Here is a 20,501-nt window from a genome sequence, read left to right as displayed (position 1 = left end):
GAGTGTTTTGATCTGTGAGATCTTGACGTTGATCGAGGTCTTGCCATAGATGCCGACATTAAAAGAAGCACAATGGTAGTGCCGTACCTGTTTTTGTCATTGAGATCAGTCTTTCAGTCGATAAGGACGGTGGCAATTTCCCATACACATTGAGCCATCCTTAGAAGGCAAGCATGATGGTAGCAGACTTCTCTGTGTTGACGTCGAATGCTTTGACGATGAAGCATGATGATGAAGGTGTTGAGAATGTGATTATTTTTATTTAGATATCCTCTTAATTGAGTCTTTATCCGTTTTGTGCCTTTTCACAGAAGGTTGCAGAGAGGGAAAACTCTCCAATCTCCTCCATTCTTTGTCTGCTTTCAAATCCTCATTCATCCACGAAGTCTGATGCCTTCTCTGTCTTTACGTGTCCTTTTCAACGTTTTAGTACAAGTGTCACAACCTATTGGGAGGTGCTGACGAGATAAGACACACCACACAAATCTTGTGTGCATTGAAGGAAGCTTTCTTTCTGCCACAGGAAGGGCACGTTGTGAAGAGAGCTGACTTTTTGACAGAATTCTACTCAGGAAAAACTGTAAAAGTATTTAACTTGACAGAAAAGGTGATAAGATGTCAAAGAAAAAGCTTTGAAAAGCACTGATTGTTTTAAATTAGTAATAAAAGGGAAGAAATCACCAGAGGTGTTCTGAGATCGTGTCAGAAGAAGCAAGAAAAATGAAGAGTCTCACAGACAAATTTCCACAGCAGGGCACTGTGGAATGGGGTCTGTAGAAAAGTAGGATCTGCTGTCATGGTCTCCCCCACTTTTTGCTGGTGTCATTATGTTTTTCTGACTAGTCTGACTGGGATCCTGTTAATCTGGACCCCAGTCTCACTGTTTCTTCCCTAAATTGGACATGGCGAGTCACTTCGGTACACCCCAGATTGGCTACTGATGTGCCCTTGTAAGTCCCTAGTATATGGTACTAACGTACCCAGGGCATAGGTACACCTGGGGTCCTCCTTGGGCTAAAGCATGTATTATGCCACCCATGGGAGACCACACAAATAGTACCGACAGGCCTTCCACTGCAGCCTGTGTAAGCTGGTGTTATCACCACTTAAGACAGATATAAGTTTCGTTATATCAGAGGTCACTGCACTTCAGACCTATAAGTCACCCCTAAGGCAGGCCTTTCAATCCTGAAGGCAGGGTGCTCGGTTACAAGTGTAAGGGTGCCCCTGCATGAGCAGGACACCCCCACAACCCTTGAAGTCCATCCTCCCGTGCTGTAAGTGCATCCGCCATTACGATACTTCGAATGGCCATGCGTCATTAAGCAATGGCTAACTCTACACTGGCTGTAACGAACCCTGTTGTGTTTGGTATCAAACATGTTGGAATCATACCCCAACACCGTAAACGGTGTTGTAGGTATGATTCCATTCACTGTAAAGCTCCTCTGGGAGGCCCTCAGTGCTCCCGGTACCAGTCTTCAGGACCTGGGCAGCAAAGTATGGCTGCTGCCGACTAGAGACATAATCCTGCACTCCTGCTGCTGAGCCAAGTTCGAGCAGGGAGAGGCAGGACAATAGGTTTCATGTCACAGGGAGGTGTGCCCACCTCCCAGACAGGACTTAGTGTATTTGGACAGGACCACTAGACTGCTTTGAAGAGTACATTTGGTGCCCTCCTTGCATACTCCAGTTGGAACCAGTTCAGGGAGCTGTTGACTCCCGCTCGGGCATGAAACTGGACAAAGGACATGTGAGCATCCTCCTCACTGTTCAGCCCCTCATGAGGCAGAGACCCCTGAATCGTACTAACCCTTGCCTTAGGGTACTAAAGAGCTTACCTGTGCGTCGTTCCTTAGATTCATCATGGGACGAGATTCAGATCTGAAACCATTTCATCTTCAAGAGTCTGGGCACTTTGGACTTCGCTTTCTGCAACTAGGAAGACTCCTGCTGCTCCTGGTCTCGTCGTCCTGCCAGTCTTCTGTATTGTCTGTGCCTGTGCTCCATACAGGTTCTTCTACAGGCCTGTGAACATCCAAGACACCCGATGGAATCGCTCTTGAAGTGAAAGAGTCACTTTCCTGCATCTGCAGGCACCGCAACAAAGCTGACCGGTCTACTGTTCCTGAGCTCCTACTGACTCCGAAATGTTCAGCAACACAGGTGGTGGTTCTGCAACTCCGTTGAGGCCTGCACTGTCTTTACAGCAGGTTTGAAGCCAGTATCCCTCGTTGGAACTGCTATAGAGTACTCCTGTACACTGCGTCGACTTGCCATTGCCAAGGCTTGTTGATTCTTTTCACAAGAGATCCTCGGCGTCCAAGAAGCTCCAGCCTCAAGCATCTCCTGCAACCAAGATCTTCAGCTGCAACGCATCCTCTGCACTGTGGGCCTTTATCCTTTGGTGAGCTGCTCGAGGTCCTCATGCAACTTCTGTACCTTCGGCCCGTGGGTCCTCTTGAGGGCCTTTTTTGGCTCCAGTGGGCTCCCCTGCTTGCTCTGGGCCTGCTATGACTTACCTGCTCATGGTGAGTCCCTTCAACCTTGCTAGTCCCAACACTGCACCTTTTTTGCATACTACGTTTGTTGCCGTTGCCAAGGCTTGTTGGTGCTCCCGACAGACACCGACCCCCTGGCTCTTGACGTCCGACGTGGGACAGCTCATGAACAGCTCCTGGTTTTCCACAGCATCGCCTGGTCCGCACAGCTGCAGCTCCAAGGGCATTGTCAATTCTCCTGCATCTCCGACATCGGTGGGCATTCGTCTCATGTGCCTCCTGGTCACCCCTGAGTGGCATCGACTCTGTCCTCTCTGCTTGCAAGTACCTCTCATCTTGAATCCACCTTTGGGTTCCACCGGACACTTTCCCCTTCTTCACCAGCAGCATCTTCATTGAAGTCCTCCATTGTGGTCTACGGCGATTTCTGACGTCACTTTGCACCTATGCATCCGGCTTCCCTGGTGTATGTATCCTGGTTCCTGGGGTATCCACGGGTGGGGTGACTCTCCAACCTTCCATCTTCCTGGGGGTTTCTTCAGTGCCCTCTGAGAAGGGTCCTTCTTCTTAAAAACTGCTACTTACCCATTGACTTGTATTGAGCACGCAGTTGTGTTTCCACTTTGCACACTGCCTCCGAGGGGTTTCTGGGTACTTACCTTGGGTGGTTCCATGGGTCCCCGGCTCTTCTACATCTTCTGGGTCCAGTCTAGACTTAAGTCATGGTACGCAGTCCACTTTATTAGTATATGGTTTGGTGTCCCCTTGGAGACCACTGTGTATTTTTGCTACTTACGTTTGCTATTACTAAAGTATTGTGTGTATTGTGACTATATCTCTGGGTAGGAGATTTTGCAATGTGTTAGTGAGTGTTTATACATATTTTTTATAACTACACTCTGTGGTTCTTTTTCACTTAACCTACACTATATGATTATTACTGGTAAAACAAGCTGCTTTACACTCCTTCTGGACTAAGCCTGAAGGCTGCTCTCCACAGCTACCACTTGGAGAGCATTTTAAGGTTTTCTAAGACCACTAAAATCACCATAAGGGTTGTCTGGATAAGTGCAGGGTGCTACACTTACATAAGTGAGCACCATATACTAAGCCGGCCTCCTACAGAGTCCCTCTGGAATTCTTAAAGGTACAGGTCACATTTTGTACTTTCTAGTGTTATCCTATCAGACTGTTTTTTCCTTTGCATTCTAGGCTTTCTGACACAGCCCCGTTTCCTATGAAAAGTGTTGTAAGCTTTGCAGTTCCTGCCTCCTTCATTCTCTACCAGCATGCTCCAAGAAATTACAACACTGACAGTCTACACTACAAATGAATGGAAAATGTCTTTCAGTGATCAACACTATCAGATCTTTTTCCTGGATATACGACATATATGGAATAAGATGTTCGGGGTACGCGCAAGCAGCACAGAATTATTCAAGGTTTGTGACTATCAATGAAGATCCTACGATGCAGAACTTTCTTTAAATCTCACATTAAGTGCTTAACAAAGGAATTGTAAAATTGAACGTTGGCCTGGGTTCTTTTGGCTAGCCATAATTAATGCTAGTTTTACATTCATTAAAGCAATCTGTCATCTTGGCTTAGCTAGGTGAAGAAAATATTGCAGGATAACTGCTTGACAGTAGATTACGTTAAAGCCTTGATGAGGGCACAGCAGGTAGAAGCCTATAATGTTCTTGTAATGGTGTTTTAGTTACTTTTAAGATGTCGGTACTGGGCTTAGTCAATCCTCTGCAGCTCCTTCCCGAAACCTCTGCCATAAAAAGCCTCACCAAAATCAGGTCCCACAGTTTGATTCTGCTCTTCATTAACAACTTATCTAGGACAAAATATGTCAGCAAATGCGGAGGCCAAGATCCAAGTCTCTAGCCGGTCTTTCACAAAATCTCTGGGAACACTGCCTCAAATATACTGTAGATTGTTTCTCCATACATCTTACAGACAGCAGCAACTCAAGACTAAATCCAGCCATTTTCCTTTCTTTGTGTCTTATTTGGGGTCCCGTGGACATAGTCTTCCTTGCTTTCCACTTGAATTGCTAGCTTCTCAGCTTCTTGAGTTGGCATCCCGACTCTGAAGTTTGGGCAACAAATACTTTTCCACAGGACTAGTTGCAGTTCTGTCTCTATGTTTTCCCCTTATTAAGTCTTCTCTCCATGGTTATTTTGTTTGCTAAACACGTCCCATGCAAAATGGTCATGATCACCCCCCACTGACACGCTCAGGCCTTGTTTCCTCACCTCTTGGTTCTAGCCACGGACATTCATCACCTCCTCCAGCTCTCTCCTTCTGGACGAAGAAGGCCATACTCACAACCACTTTTTTACAGTACCACCTTCAACTTTTGGTGTGGGAAATTTCTGGGAATCTTCACAATGTCAAGACCTTTCAGATATCGCTGCTCATCTGGCCGACAAATCCTGGATTCCAGGGACTAGATGAGCCTACAATACTGCCTGGAAAAAATTGACTTGTTGGTGCTAGGCACAACAGCAGGACCTCCTTGCTTCCTCTTTACAGATCTTGTCCAATTTTCTCTCAAAGTACTTTTCCAAAGGTATCCATTTCATACAGGACCATCCACATCGACCACTAGTGTAGCTCATCTTCCTCTGCTTAATTATATCTCCAAAGGCAACCACCCCCTTACCTGCACTCTTATAAAGAGTATTTGTCCTGGAACGTCTCAGCCATTCATTCCTTCCTTTTGTCCAAGTTCCCAAAATTCTTCTCTCTTCCTATTTTTGAAGGCTCTATCACCACACTTGGGATCACTACTTGTCTCATTTCTTTCAGCAGGGTCTTGGACCTCAGACCCCCTTTCCTGACAGACCTCCATCTGTCTCTGGACAGGTCCATGTGATACATTTCGGCATTAAACCAAGAAAGCCTCCCCACTGGTCCTTACTTTAAGCTTTCCCTGCTCTTTGTGTTAATCTTCTGACTTTTGGAGTACATCTTCAGAACTTACCATCTCCAGTCCTCGGACCAGCTTCTTTTATCTTTCGAGTCACCCAATCTGTTTCATAAGCCATCTCCAACTCATGTGCCCGTTTAAACATGCCCACTGTGAGTTCGGACACCTCCTCCTCTGGAGATCAAGCTACTTGCAGGGTTTTGTCTTCTAAGGCTTTTCGCTGGTTTCAGGCTCAAGAACATCCTTAGCTCTACAAACTGGTCTTGAGCTGTAACTTTTAGAATCCTTTACTTTACTCCAGCTGAACACATTGCGATTCAAGTCCTTTCCAGGATTTAAAGCTACGCATTTTACCGTCTTCTTGTGATAAAATGGGGATTTTCCTAGCTTCAGTGATGAGGAAATCTAAGATTTTATTAAGGTCAATAAAACATGATCAATATATTTCCCTCCCTCACAAGGATAAGTATTTCGAATTAGCATTGAATGTTTTTATTTTGATACAGTTTACATGCCAGTTTCATGTATTATCACCATGCTACTGCATTTTTTTGGTCTCGTCTAACAAAAGGTTTTTAGCTATCTGGTTGCGAAGCACCTTTTGTGGACTATACCAATGATGGCTTTATTGTTACTCTCATTTGCTTGCTTCTCATTTCATGGTTTTTCTTCGCCTTCCTAAGTTTGTCCCTCCCTGGAGATTGGCCTTTTGATTTGCTGACTTGTATTCTTCCACAGCACTTTATTAGGCACTCTATGAGAATGAATTGGTTTTCTAGCTCTCTCTTCCTCACGTGCTTCTCCCCACACCAAATATCCGACCATGTTCTTTGTTGCCCTGTCCTTCGTGTGCTGCTCTCTACTTCTTTTGTGCTTCTCCCCCCAAAGCCTGTATTGCTCACTCCCTGGTATGCTGCTTCCCCCTACATTTAATCCCTTCGCCACCCACCCAGCTTTTTATTTTTTTTATAGCTCTTCCTCACGCTGGCACCCCATTGCCCCCCCATTCCTTGCAGGCATTTACAATTCTTTTTAACTTTTTTTTATATAGTGAACATTTTCGAATAATCAGTACAAGACAATCATTTTAAAGTAAAAGGGAAGAAAAAGGGGGTGAGGGGAAGAATACAAAACAAAGTACAACCATATTCTTGAAATTAACATTACGTGATAAAGACAGATGGGGAAATTTAGTCTCAGCATTATATGTCACATTCAGTGCATGTTGGCATAGCTGTGCTACATTTTTTCATTGATGGGAAATACATTACATGTTAACTGCATCCTGGTTGTCTATACCGCGGTCTGTTCTTTATATACAGGTTATGGACGTATTGCGTCAAAGTGATTCTTCCTATGACATGATCTGGCAGCACAATGCATCTATACTTCATGCTCCTACTGGGTCTGATCAAGACAACTGTAACTCCACAATAGCCTGATTTGTCTGTGCATTTAGCTGTATCCCTTGTTGCCCTGCAGCTTCCCACCGCTCTGGAGTGTTTGGTCTGGCGTCTGGAATTTAACTTGCAATTTTGGAGAGCCTTGCAGTTGCCATTTGATGCTGGGCACTCCTGCAAGAAAGGCCCTTTCATGCATTTAAAAATCCATTTGATCTCCCAATCTTGGAGGTGTCTGGCATCTTGGGTCAGTCAATAAAAAAAGAAAGACAAGGGTGCTTGCATCATTATGTAGGCTTGCGCAGTAGTGGTAATGCATGCGACCACCACAATGACCGCGTGGATGGCATATTTTCCCCTTTGCTGGGTAGCACATTGGAATAGCGAATAGATCAAGAATGTCAGAGATACTGACTATACTAATGCTTTTTATGATCACGTTTCATGTTGTACTTACTGCACTGATGCATCGGCCTGCACCCGGGCATCTTTATGAGGTGCCGCTTGATCTCAACACTCCCCAGGACTAGCAGTCCTGTTTTATTTTCTAACTGAATCCTGATGTCATATGTCCTCCATCTTGTTGTCGTTAGAACTGACTACTGTTTCTTCAAGTTTGCACTGATCCTCGGTTTTGTCTTGCAATAAGAGGGCACTTCGGTACAGATTCTTATATCGTGCCCGTCACATCACTGCCTTTATGTCACCTCTCACTGCTACTGCCAGGAAAAATACATTACATAGATGCTGCATATTATACATGCCCCATTATCTTTAATAAAATCATTAATTCCGTCACCACTAGCAAGGAAAATTCCCCTTTTCAATCAAAAACACAAGGAATTGTTTGAACCAAGTTCATTGCCTGACTGACTCCATGCTGAGCATTATTGGACCATGGCTGAATTTGAAATCATTCAAGTGGCAGGACAGGTCTACAGCATTCAACCAATTTAAGTGTAGGAACATTTCCTACTTTCTTATTCTTTTATTTCATCAACTTTACAGTGTATGTTCAACTTGGAAGATAGAGTTAAAAAACACAAGACAGAAAATGTTTCCCTTGATATGTGTTTCCTGTTAAGTTTGCTTCCAATTTGAAAACATTTTAATTTAAAAATGGACTCCATGACCCAGCACATGAGCCTTAATATTCCAACATTTCTAAATATCAGAGACAATGCCAGGATGGAGAATTTAACCAGATTGCAAAAACAATTACAACACAAAACCAAAAAGTGTGGTCCTGATGAAGGTGCATTTTCTGCAAAAAATGTCAATATGAAAAATAAATAAATGGCGAGCATTTAAAAACAAGCATTTACAATGCAATGGTCTCGGCATTATTAAAGGTAGAGCTTTTGGCATTGCTCATTACTTTTTTTTTTTTTTTTTTAATCATAAATAAATGGCATTGTCTTTTACATTGCCAATAGCTTAATCGTTCAATAAATGGCATTGTCATTTACAATGCCAATAGCTTAAATCGCTCGCAAATGCATGACCTATTGCATTTACGCCCACACAGAGCCACACACACAAAGCCACCCACACACACACACAAAGCCATCCACACAGAGCCACCCACACAGTCATTCACATAGAGCCACCTACACAGAGCCACTCTCACAGTCACCCACACATAGAGCCACCTACAAAAAAGCTATCCACACAGAGCTACACACACACAGAGAGCGCTACGAGCTACACACACACACACACACACACACACACACAGAGAGCACTACACACACACAGAGCGCTACACACACACACACGCACACACACACACAGAGCGCTACACACACACACACAGACAGAGCGCCACACAGACTAAACACACACAGACTACACACACTCAGACAGAGCGCCACACACACACAGACAGAGCGCCACACACACACAGACAGAGCGCCACACACACACAGAGCGCCACACAGCCCACACAGCTCTCACAGCCCACGCAGCTCACACAGCTCTCACAGCCCACACAGCTCACAGCCCACACAGCTCACAGCCCACACAGCTCTCACAGCCCACACAGCTCTCACAGCCCACACAGCTCCCACAGTCCACACAGCTCCCACAGTCCTCACAGCTCTCACAGCCCACACAGCTCTCACAGTCCACACAGCTCTCACAGCCCGCACAGCCCTCACAGCCCACACAGCTCTCACAGCCCACACAGCTCCCACAGCCCACACAGTTCTCACAGCCCACACAGCTCTCAACGTACAACAGTTGTAAATGTAAAGAAACTGGCATAGAACCCAATTGCTGTATTTCACGCCTCAGAAGCAACACAGGTTCCAAGAACTCATGCTCAGTTTTCGGGAGATTTAAGAAAGCGTGGAACGCTCACTACAAAAGCAACCAGGCCCATTGTCGAGCGATATTAATTTTCTAAGGGGAGATCTAAAGCAGAAATGGCATGCCACTGCGCTCTCACCAACTCCAGTCCCGGTGGACACGACGCCCTTAAGGAAAGATGGCAATGTCGGGTGCGGGAGTGCGCCCTCACTTTCTCTCACCCGGTACGCAGTCTCTTTCCCCACCGTGTGCACTCACTGCTTTGACTTCCTCACATCTAGTACAATGTCCCTTTCACTTACCCAGTAAAGCCTCTGCCTCATTCACTTCACTGCCTCTTTCTCTTGCTCTGCGCACTGTCTAACCACCCCGTCTCTACCTTCACCGAGTGCACCGCCCCTTTTACTCACCCCTCCAAAATGATTCCATGGGCTGAGCACATACCTGCGCAGGTGCCAAAACTGAGTCTCATCAAACTCACCACCTCAAAATTTGCAGGACTGTAGCGCCAACAGCAACATTTTTAGTCACAGAATGCAATTTGTTCGAGTTTTAGGACTTCAGATCTATCGTTTGAACCAGTTTAATTCCCTGGGAGGAGAAATGGTTGGAGCACCGACTGAGAAGCCACGCACACGGTTGCCGGGCCACGCTGTGCTCTTAAAAGTACATGTGAACTCCTGAAGCGCTCTTGCTGTCGCACTGGCATCCGACACCGAGCACAAGACAGACTGAAGGGCACAGACCACCCATGAAACGTGCAACAACATTTAACAACAATCGCTATGAGCTCAAGTCGGAACTGAAAATTTCCCTCAAACGCGCGTTTAATTGTTGAGTCACAATTCCAAAATGCAAACGTGGAAAGAGCCGGCAGAACACCCGCAGCATTCACCACGTTATTATGGCTTTAGGGCCTAAGTTTGGGCAGCAAGACACATACATACATACAGGTAGAGCGGGCGAGGGAGGGCGGCCGGAGCCTCTGCAAAGAGAGACCGGCTAACCGGGGTAAGGCAGCGCGGGGAGAGCACAAGTGGAGCTGAGGGAGAAAGGTGACTGAGGAGGGGAACTGCGCAGGCTGGAGAAAGAAAGGGGAGAGAGAACAGCCGGCAGGCAGGAAACAAAATGGCTAATTTTGAATTGGATAAAGTGCTACCCTGACACTGCAGCTCAGGACAAACAAGACGATCCTCACCGGCAGACGAGAAAAAAAAATGGCGGCCGCAAGCTTACGAAATTTTCGGATTCGGGGGCGTGTTCGGCGTTCTAAAAAGGGGCGTGGCTAAAAAGTGGAAAGAACAGCACGAACCCGCCCCCGAATCCGAAAGAGACGGAGCTTCTTTCGAGGGACGCCTCTCTCCTCCAATGGCTGGCCTCCGTTTAGAAAGCCAGCCAATGGAGGAGAGACGAAGAGAGAGGCGGGTTTAAAGCACACACTGAAAGACATTAATTCTCCGACTTCCGGCTGGCAAGCCAGCCGTCGGTCCTCGACCTAAAAAAGAGGTGGCCCTGGAGCCCAGGGGCACGAGATAGGATACTGAAGTGTATTCCTTCTTAGACGGGTGTGCCCATGTGATGAGGCAAAATGCCATCACTTACAGTACAAGACAACCAATGGATTAAGTGGGCTGACATTATATGGTGTGATGGGCGTAAGGTGAGCATGACATGTCAATATACCAATGAATGAAGAGGACTGAATGAAAGTCTGTATGCTGTGATGGGCGTAAGGTGTGAACAATATATTAAAACACCACTGAATGAAGAGTGCAGACTAAAAGCCCCTGTGGGTATATGTGCATGTTTTTTTCGCATGATTTGTTTTTTCAAACCATGAGACCTGCAAGACAGATAAAGTTTTTACTAGGTGCAAAGCTTAAACATTATTATACCTGATATTCCTCTACAATGATGCAAAGAAATGCAACAGTTTTTTTTACATGAAGTGCTCTATGAACAATATCACTATATTGTTTATATGAGAATACATAAAAACTCCACATTGGTAATGGTTCTAATTGTAATCTGAATAATACCGCTGACAGTCTGTATAAATACCACTGTGTCCCATTTAAGAAAGCCGGTCTTGTACAGAACAGGCCAGTAAAATGCATATTGTGTCAAAAACTGCTGCATGAATAAGAATTGATTAGTCTGTAGTGCTAAAGTTTAAAAAGAAGTACGTTAAGAGGAAAAAAAATCAAAGACAATATTAACCTTGAAAAGTCCATCACAGGCCCGCTGCTGGTATATTTGAACTTGAACTGATAGCATTCTGTAATCGTCTAAACAAAAGATCATCTCGTTACCACATGCCAAAATGGTGTACATTATTCACAAATTATCTATATATGCAACAAAATGCTCCGTTTTTCCTTAATACTACACGGACTTCATTTTTTGTTAACTGTGCTAAAAAACAATGGCATTTCTCTGCACACCTCAAGTGATTATTTACCTTTAAGAACAGTTCTTGAGCATTGCAACTTTTATAAATCCACACGCATATTGGCTATCAAAAGTCTTCAAATCGACTTAAAATAAAATAAAATGAAAAATTAGATTTCTCAGACTGGTGTTGGCTTGTGCTGTCACAAGACATGACGTTTTCACATATCTGCTTCTGCAAGCACTCTGTCCCCACTCCTATCTTAGAAAGATTTTCGAACGCTCATGAATCTTAGGGTCCTACATAAGGATAGGTATATATTCAAAGTTTTGTTCAGAAACAAATTATGTCAACTGTTGTTTGGCAGAATGTGTAAGGATAAGTTACTTACCTGTAATCCTAGTTTTCTTCCAGGGGTATCCTCATCAAAGTCATAAGCACTGAATATTCCCGCCCATGTGCGGGACCCCGGAAACAATATAAAAATATATACGTAAAAAAACACATATATCTCGCTCCACATATATGTATGTACATATATTATTTTTCTCACAACAATGCAGCTCCATAACTGAGGGTAAAAACAATGTAAACACATATACACGCACTGCAATTATTTAGGAAGCAAAAGAAAGCAAACACATTAGGTCAAATAATCTTTGAACTTTGTGTTTTAATGAGTAAACCACTCATAAATCCTGAAAATTGCTTATAAATAGACATTGTTAGCCCTCAGGCTGCATTGTAAAAACAATAGCATAGAAAATGAAACCATTTTCAACAAAAACTGGCACCGTGCCTTTAAGGCAGCCATGACCCCAGGCTTCCCATCATGCCTCAGGGGTGACAGTTAGGTCAGTTGTTCTTTGCATAACCCTGAAGACAGGGCTCAACCACAAGATTGAAAAACAGTACCAAATCTCATTTACCTGGGGAGGCGGGTAGGTTGCTTATGACTTTGATGAGGATACCCCTGGAAGAGAACTAGGATTACAGGTAAGTAACTTATCCTTCTCTTCCAGGGCATCCTCATCAATAGTCATAAGCACTGAATAGAATAGCAAGCCCATCAACCACCTGCAGGTAAATGAGAAGTACATGACCCAACCAAATTATAACAGCCAAATCCTCAGCTGTTAAACAGATTCCTCAGGGAGGCCTGGCCCACCTGGGTATCTGCTCTCGTGTCAGAATCTAGACAGTAATGTCTGGTAAATGTATGGACAGACCTCCAGGTCGCCGCTTTACAAATCTCAGACATGGGCACATCATGCAGGTAAGCTGCCGTGGCTGCTCTACCTCTAGTGGAATGCGTCTTAGGAGTACCCCCTAAAGGCTTCTGCGCCAATTGATAAGCAAGCTTGATACACAAAACGATCCACCTGGAGATAGAACGTTTCGAGGCAGCATGACCAGTTCTGATCGATCCGTAGTTAACAAACAATTGATCAGAATGTCGAATAGACTTGGACCTGCCCAGATAGAACTTTAAAACCCTTTTCAGGTCCAAAGAGTGTAACGCCCTCTGAGCTGGTGTAGAGGGATTTGGAAAGAAAGTGGGTAAAGAGATAGGCTGATTGACATGAAAATCTGACACCACTTTCAGCAGGAAAGAAGGATGCGTTCTAAGCACCACTCTGTTCAAATGAAAAACTGTATACGGTTCTTTAGTACAGAGAGCCTGAATTTCGCTCACCCTACGGGCTGACGTAATCGCTACCAAAAAAACCGCTTTCCAGGAAATATGCTGTAAAGTAGCTTTATGAATGGGCTCAAAAGGAGGGCCCATCAATTTTGATAGGACTAGGTTCAGCTCCCAGGGCGGAGCAGGAGGCCGTACAGGAGGGTACACCTTTTTCAGACCTTGCAGGAAATCTTTTACTGCTGGAAGCTGAAAAAAAGAAGTTTGTGAAGGTGATCGCCTATAAGCTGGTATAGCGGCTAAATGCACCTTAATGGAGTTAAACTTCAAACCTGCTTTAGTCAGGTACAGCAAGTATGGGAGAACTGCTTCTTCCTGACTCTTTACCGGATTGTGACCATTCTGCATGCACCACATATAGAATCTCTTCCACTTGCATGCATAAGAATGTCTTGTGGAAGGACGCCGTGCTTCTTTCAGAATGGACATGCAGTCCTGTGGCAGCCCTAGATAGCCGTACTGAATGACCTCAGGAGCCATGCTGCCAAGTTCAGTGACGGAAGGTTGGGATGGTGAATCCTCCCGTTCATCTTCGATAACAGGTCCTGCCTGCATGAAAGCCTCTTGTGAGGAGACACTGATAGGTGAAGTAGGTCCGTGTACCACCATTGCCTCGGCCAGTCGGGGGCAATCAGGATCATTGTTGTGCACAAGTGGTTCAGCTTGCTCACCACCTTCGGGATCAGCGGAAGGGGTGGAAAGGCGTACACAAACTGCCCTGACCAGTCGATTGAAAGAGCATTCCCTCTTGTTCCTGGTCGATAGAACCTGGAGGCGAAGCTTGGGCATTTGCTGTTTGCGTCGTCCGCGAAGAGATCTATGGAAGGACGACCCCATGACTGGAAAATGTCGTGCATCACTTCGTCATTGAGAACCTAGTCTTCTTCGTCTTTAAAATGCCGACTTAGTGCGTCCGCCCTCACGTTCTGCTCTCCTGGGAGATGGACTGCCTGAACAGACAACTTGCGAGCCAGAAGCCAATGCCAGATGCGCTGAGCTTCCAGAGACAGTGTCCTTGAGCGAGTTCCTCCCTGCTTGTTTAAATAGTACATCGTGGTGGTGTTGTCCGTTTGTACTAGAACCATTTCCTCCTGAAGCGAGGGAAGGAACGCTTTGAGAGCCAGGTGAACCGCTCTCAATTCCAGCAAGTTGATGTGATATGTGCTTTCTTTGGAAGACCACAGACCCTGCACTTGTAGAGGACCCATTTGCGCCCCCCATCCTTGTAACGATGCGTCTCTGATGATCGTTTGTGTGGGAGGAGGTTGATGGAACAGAATCCCCACCTGCATGTTCTGTCTCTTCGTCCACCACTGGAGGGAAGATTGAGCTACCTCCGACAAAGTGATCTGATCGTCCCATCGATCTGAGTATTGGTCCCATTTGTCCTCCAGATCCTGCTGAAGAAGACGCATCCGAAGTCTGGCGTTCAGTACCAGGAAGATGCAGGAAGCCATCGACCCCAAGAGCGAGGCTATCTTCCGCACCTTCTGAGACCTGTGGCGAAGAATTGTCTGGCATTTGAGGGCTATCGAAAACTGTCTCTCCTCCGAAGGAAACACTTTTCCTACCTCGGAGTCTAGCAGAGCTCCTAGGAAGTGGATCTTCTGAGTGGGTTGAGAAACAGATTTGCTGTAGTTGACATGCAGTCCTAGACACTGACACAGTTCTATGCATGTCTGGAATTGATTCCTTACATTGCCTGGAGTTGGACCTTTTAACAGCCAATCATCTAAGTATGGGTATACGAAGACACCCCTGCATCGTAGAGCTGCCGCCACCACTGCGACACACTTCGTGAACACCCTGGGAGCCGACTTCAACCCAAACGGAAGGACTTTGAACTGGTAGTGGGAGGTCCCCACCCGGAACCGAAGGAATCTCCTGTGATCGGGCCGTATTGGTATATGAAAGTACGCATCTTGAAGGTCCATCGAACACATCCAATCCCCCTTCCGGAGATGTGGATATATTTGGTGAAGCGCCAACATGCGAAACTTTTCTTTTCGTACATGCAGATTGAGTGTTCTCAAGTCCAGAATGGGCCTGTATTCTTCCTTTTGGCCCTTTTTCTGACCAGAAAGTACCTTGAGTACACTCCTTTCCCTCTTTGGGACACCGGCACTCTCTCGATGGCTTCTTTTTCGAGGAGTGTAGCTACTTCCTTCTTTAACCTTTGTAGCTGGTGGCTTGATGTTGACATCGGGGAAACGGGTGGAGGTAGACGATGAAAACGAAGACAGTACCCATTCTGCAGCGTAGACAACACCCATTGATCTTTTGTAATGGACTGCCACTCTGTCCTGTGATGCGCAATGCTTCCCCCCACTGGAGTAGGTAACGGCGCTGGGGGAAGTGAATATTCATTGCTTCTGCTGAGACTTATTGAAGTTGTTGCCTTGGCGCTGATTTCCATTTCCTTTGGAATTGCCCTTGCCCTTGTATTGAGACTTTTGTTGGCTCTGCTGGTTCTGGCCTTTCTGCCAGTGAGGGGTTTGAACCCTCTGCTTCGAAGAACCCTTGTTGTTCGAACGGAATTTCTTCCTGAATTCCTTTTTCTTCTCAAGCCCCACGGCTTTGAGGGTGTCAAACTCAGTCTTCATGCGTTGCATCTCCTCATCCGCACTTGCTCCAAAAAGAGATGTGCCTGAAAAAGGAAGGCTTAGGATTCTGGCTTGAGCCTCTGGTTTCAATGCTGTGAGGCGTAACCAAGAGGTTCTCCTTGCTGTGATTCCATGTACATAGCCATGCCCAGCCAGCGTTGTCCCATCTGCCGCCGCTCCTATAATCTGATTGGAGACTTGACCGCCCTCCATCAGAATCTCCGCAAAATCCTTTCTATCTTCCTGAGGAAGTTTAACAGTAAATCTCTGAAGTGAGTCCCACAGAGCTCTGTCATACCTGCCGAGCAGTGCTTCCGCATTGGAGACTTTGAGGAAAGAGGCTGAGGTATTGCAAACTCTTCTCCCCCATGAGTCTTGCACCTTGCTATCCTTATCCGGAGGTACCGTGGATGAGGAAGCTACCGCATTGGATTTTCTAGCCGCCGCAATGATTACTGAATCTGGCGGGGGATCAGCTTTGAGGAACAGAGGATCCTCCTCTGGAGGACGATACTTTTTGAGAATCCTCGCTGGAACGGATTTCACCGTTGTCGGAGTGAGGAAGACTTCGTTCACAGGTTCCATTATACCCGGAACCAACGGCAACAACGGTTTGGGTGCTGTTCTGTGTTGCAGGGTTTCAAATATGACAGTCGTTTTGATTTGTGGAGCTGTCATCGGTACTCCCAGCTTCAGGGCTCCCCTGCCCAAGATATCTTGGAACGAGAAAATATCTTCAGTTGGAGATACCCTCGAGCGTGGGCTGCTTGTAAGGGTCGGAGAGTAAGCTCTGTGAGATCGGGTTCTCGAAGAACTTGAAGAGCTACGTGTCCTCCTGGATCTAGATCTTCTGCTTGAACGCGTTTTAGAACGAGAACGCTCTTTGTGACGAGAATGTCTCTTACTTGAATGCTTAGAACAAGATCGTTCTCTGCGGGGAAGAGGTTGGTCTCGATATCTTTTTAGGCGATCTGCCGTCTCCTTGTCCTTTGCCCAGTGGTGAAGAGGTCTATGCCACCTTGGGGAAAGATGAATAGAAGGAGATTTGTGGATGGGATCCTCCACTGGTGAACGTGACCGTGGAGGTCGATCCGTTCGATCCTGTTGCGATCTTGTAGGAGATTTGGACCTCTCCCTATTCGATGCGCAGCTTTGTCCACCTGAGTATCTGCCACTGCGAGATGATGAGGAAGATGAGGAAAGACTTACTAGAGATCCAGAGGAAGACCTCGACCGAGATCTCTCTTCTGCAATCCTCCGTCTCTTGGCAGGGGGATCTTGCACTGGAGATTGTTCCACCTCCGCAGCCGATGCTGAACCTGGAGAACCCAACTGTGGTCCTAGGACGTGAGCCTGGTCCAATGAGCCACTTTCCTTGTCCTGAACGACCTTTGTCAAAGGTGACGTCTCCTTTGATCTTGCAGGAAAAATGTTCTCTGGCTGCGAAGAGCTCCGTTCCCTGGATCTTTGCTGATCCATCGACGGTGGTCGTAACAACGTCGAGCGCCGAGCAGGTAGACGCTCTCTCGACGTCGACCGTGATTTCTCCAAGGTCGACCTCGAGTGGCGATGACTGTCCTTCGACGTTGAACGTTGTCTGCTCGACGTCGATGGAGGCTGTTTCGACGCCGATCGCCGTTGTTTCGTCGGCTACTGGGCGTGCCATGAGTCCGAATGACGCTTCGACGTCGAACGCTCTTGACCAGGCGTCGACGTTGGCTGCATCGACGTCGACCGATGATGTGTCGACAGAGGCTCCCTCGACCCCGAACGACCATGACTAGTCGTCGACGGAGGATGACTCGACGTCGAACGCCGATGGCCCGGCGTCGACGGAGAATGCCTCGACGTCATAGCATGACGCTGCTGCTTCGACGTCATATGGCTCGCCGTCGAGCTCTTCCGCTTCGACGGTGACCTATCCCTCGACGCTGACTGTAGCGGAGGTACCTTAGATGTAGACGCTGAAGACATCTTCTTCGTCGCCGTCGACTGCTTCTCCAACGCCGATCCCGACGTCGAATGTGAACCAGTCGGGGCTTCTCTCGACGTCGACCGCGACTTCCGACTTTTCTGCTTCTTGGGAGATCTTCCTCTGTCAGAAAGCCCATAAACTCGAATCCTCTCACGTTCCTTAAGAGTCCTGGAAGTTAAAACCTGGCAGTGTTCACAGGTTTTAGAGGAATGACATTCTGGTAGGCACAGGATACAGACTGAATGAGTGTCAGTCTTAGCCATCTTCCTTCCACACGAAGGACATTTGTCAAAGAGAGATGCCATCTTTGACAGGAAAAACACCTTTTTTAAGCCTAAAAAAGGTTTAAGCAACACCCTATGTCTAAAAGACATCGAGTGAAAGCAAAAATTGTAGATTACTTGGAATATTTTTTGACAGAAAGTCAAAAAAGAAAGGAGCTGTTTCACCAGGGTCCTGACTGAAGGAGCCGGAAAGAACAACTGACCTAACTGTCATCCCCGAGGCATGATGGGAAGCCTGGGGTCATGGCTGCCTTAAAGGCACGGTGCCAGTTTTTGTTGAAAATGGTTTCATTTTCTATGCTATTGTTTTTACAATGCAGCCTGAGGGCTAACAATGTCTATTTATAAGCAATTTTCAGGATTTATGAGTGGTTTACTCATTAAAACACAAAGTTCAAAGATTATTTGACCTAATGTGTTTGCTTTCTTTTGCTTCCTAAATAATTGCAGTGCGTGTATATGTGTTTACATTGTTTTTACCCTCAGTTATGGAGCTGCATTATTGTGAGAAAAATAATATATGTACATACATATATGTGGAGTGAGATATATGTGTTTTTTTACATATATATTTTTATATTGTTTCCGGGGTCCCGCACATGGGCGGGAATATTCAGTGCTTATGACTATTGATGAGGATCCCCTGGAAGAGAACTGAGTATGCAACTCAGAGCTGTTTTGCGCTTGGGAAACTATAGATCATTTTTTTTATGTATCCAAAAAGCGGAACAGGCAAATGCAACAGGACTGTGTTTAATGTGCTAATGCATGCAAACATAGGCGTGCACACGTATGTAATTGTGAATGCTTGTGTTGTTTGCCGTAACACTTTAGAGCTAGACCTTTTAACATTGCCAACGCTCGTTTATTTTCCTTCTACCGGACTGCTGTGAGCTTGGGCAGTGCAACCAAGTGGGCACTGTCTGGTGTAGCGCCCTGTAAAGCCAGTTTAGGAAACAGAACTTAACAGGCTTGTATTTTCTTTCAGCAGTAAGCTAATCTTTTTAAAGAATGGGTAATTGCTAGGAGACCCGCCTTCCAAGACCTCACAGGTAAAGTGATTAGGACATTTAGAAGTCACACAGCCATAACTATGTGATAAATAACAGTTTATGTTTTAATCTGACAGCTGGCCTGCCTAACCATAACCCTTGCGTTCTCTGGTAGTTGGCGGTGACTAGTTAAAAAAATAATTTGTGTTTTCAATGTCCTTCTTATTTCACCTCCTCTCCCTGACCAAATACTTTTTATTGCCCTCTCTACCTATCTCAACATCTACCATCTTTCTCTACATCGCCTGACACCTCCTCTCTCTCTTATTACAATCTCCACTCTACCTTTCTCACAACTTCAACTCTCTCTACAACGCTCTGTGCCTAGCTCAACAGCTCTGTTTCTCTGCCCTTCACTCAAACTCACTGCCCTCTCTTGGCACCTCACTATCAATTTTTATCTCACTTTGCTGTCCTGCTCCATCTTCTGTACCTCTCTCAACATCATTTGTTTCTTCATCTCTCAGTCCAATTTTTAGCCTTCTTCTTCCAATATTTTATCTCACTCTCACTACCAAATATCTCAGTTTACTCAAACATTTGTTTGCTACCTCACATCTCCACCTCACTCCTCTACCTCCAGTCTCTCTACTACTTAACTCTTGTTTGCTACCTTTCTTTGTCTACCTTTACATCTTTTCCTGTTATCTCCTCGCTTGGCTCTGCACGTCTTCTCTATTTTAGCTTAATCTCCGAACCAAACTCCTTTCTTCTTCTCTATGTCTTCCTCCCTCACCACCCCGCACCTCTGTATCAACCTTTCCTTCCTTTCTTTACCTCATCTCTGCTTTTGGAGGTGAGGAGGATGCTGGTTGCTCCAGTTAGACAAAAGTTATGTTCCTGATCTTCTTCCTTTTCCCTTAACCACCCCTATTAGGAAGCGCATGGGCTCAAGCGTGTTGTTGGAATGCTGAGGGACGTTTTGACAATTTGGGCGCAGGGTGGCGGTCATTCGGTGGAAAACGATGATGAAGAAAGAATAAAGATTTGTTTTGTTACCTTGCGTCCTGTCATCACTACACAAGGAAAATTGGCGAATAGTGCGGGGTGACGCTATACCTTCAGAACTCTGGCCGCTAAAATAGTAGACCAGTCATTAGTAGGGTGACCAACCGTCTGTATATTTCACTGACCGCCCGTAATTTGGACCTCACGCCCATTGTCCGTGAGGATCCCTTTTACAGACGCCTTTTGTCTGTAATTTTGGGCCTTGCAGGGAGCAGAGTTGCTCCTTTGAAAAAAGGGGACCCCTATATATCTAATGAACAAGCTATACATAGGGAAAGAAACACAGTAGGTAAAGGTCTATAGCTAGTTAAGTCAAGTGATTCACGAAATGCT

The 20,501-nt window shown here is 45.8% G+C and overlaps 1 protein-coding gene across 1 annotated transcript in view; it reads right to left on the bottom strand.

The window, feature by feature from the left end:
• The window catches only part of HORMAD1 (HORMA domain containing 1), a 974,569-nt gene that overhangs the window by 507,592 nt on the left and 446,476 nt on the right, over positions 1-20,501 (bottom strand). The window contains exon 14 of the mRNA XM_086947457.1: positions 11,373-11,440. Within this exon, the coding sequence (XP_086803583.1) occupies positions 11,373-11,440 (68 nt within the window). The remainder of the gene's footprint in view (positions 1-11,372; positions 11,441-20,501) is intronic.

The sequence above is a fragment of the Lissotriton vulgaris genome, chromosome 12 (genome assembly GCF_964263255.1).
Source record: "Lissotriton vulgaris chromosome 12, aLisVul1.2, whole genome shotgun sequence".
NCBI classification, from domain to species: domain Eukaryota; kingdom Metazoa; phylum Chordata; class Amphibia; order Caudata; family Salamandridae; genus Lissotriton; species Lissotriton vulgaris.
Note: the sequence above shows the minus strand (reverse complement) of the source record. Positions and strands in the feature narration are given on the sequence as shown.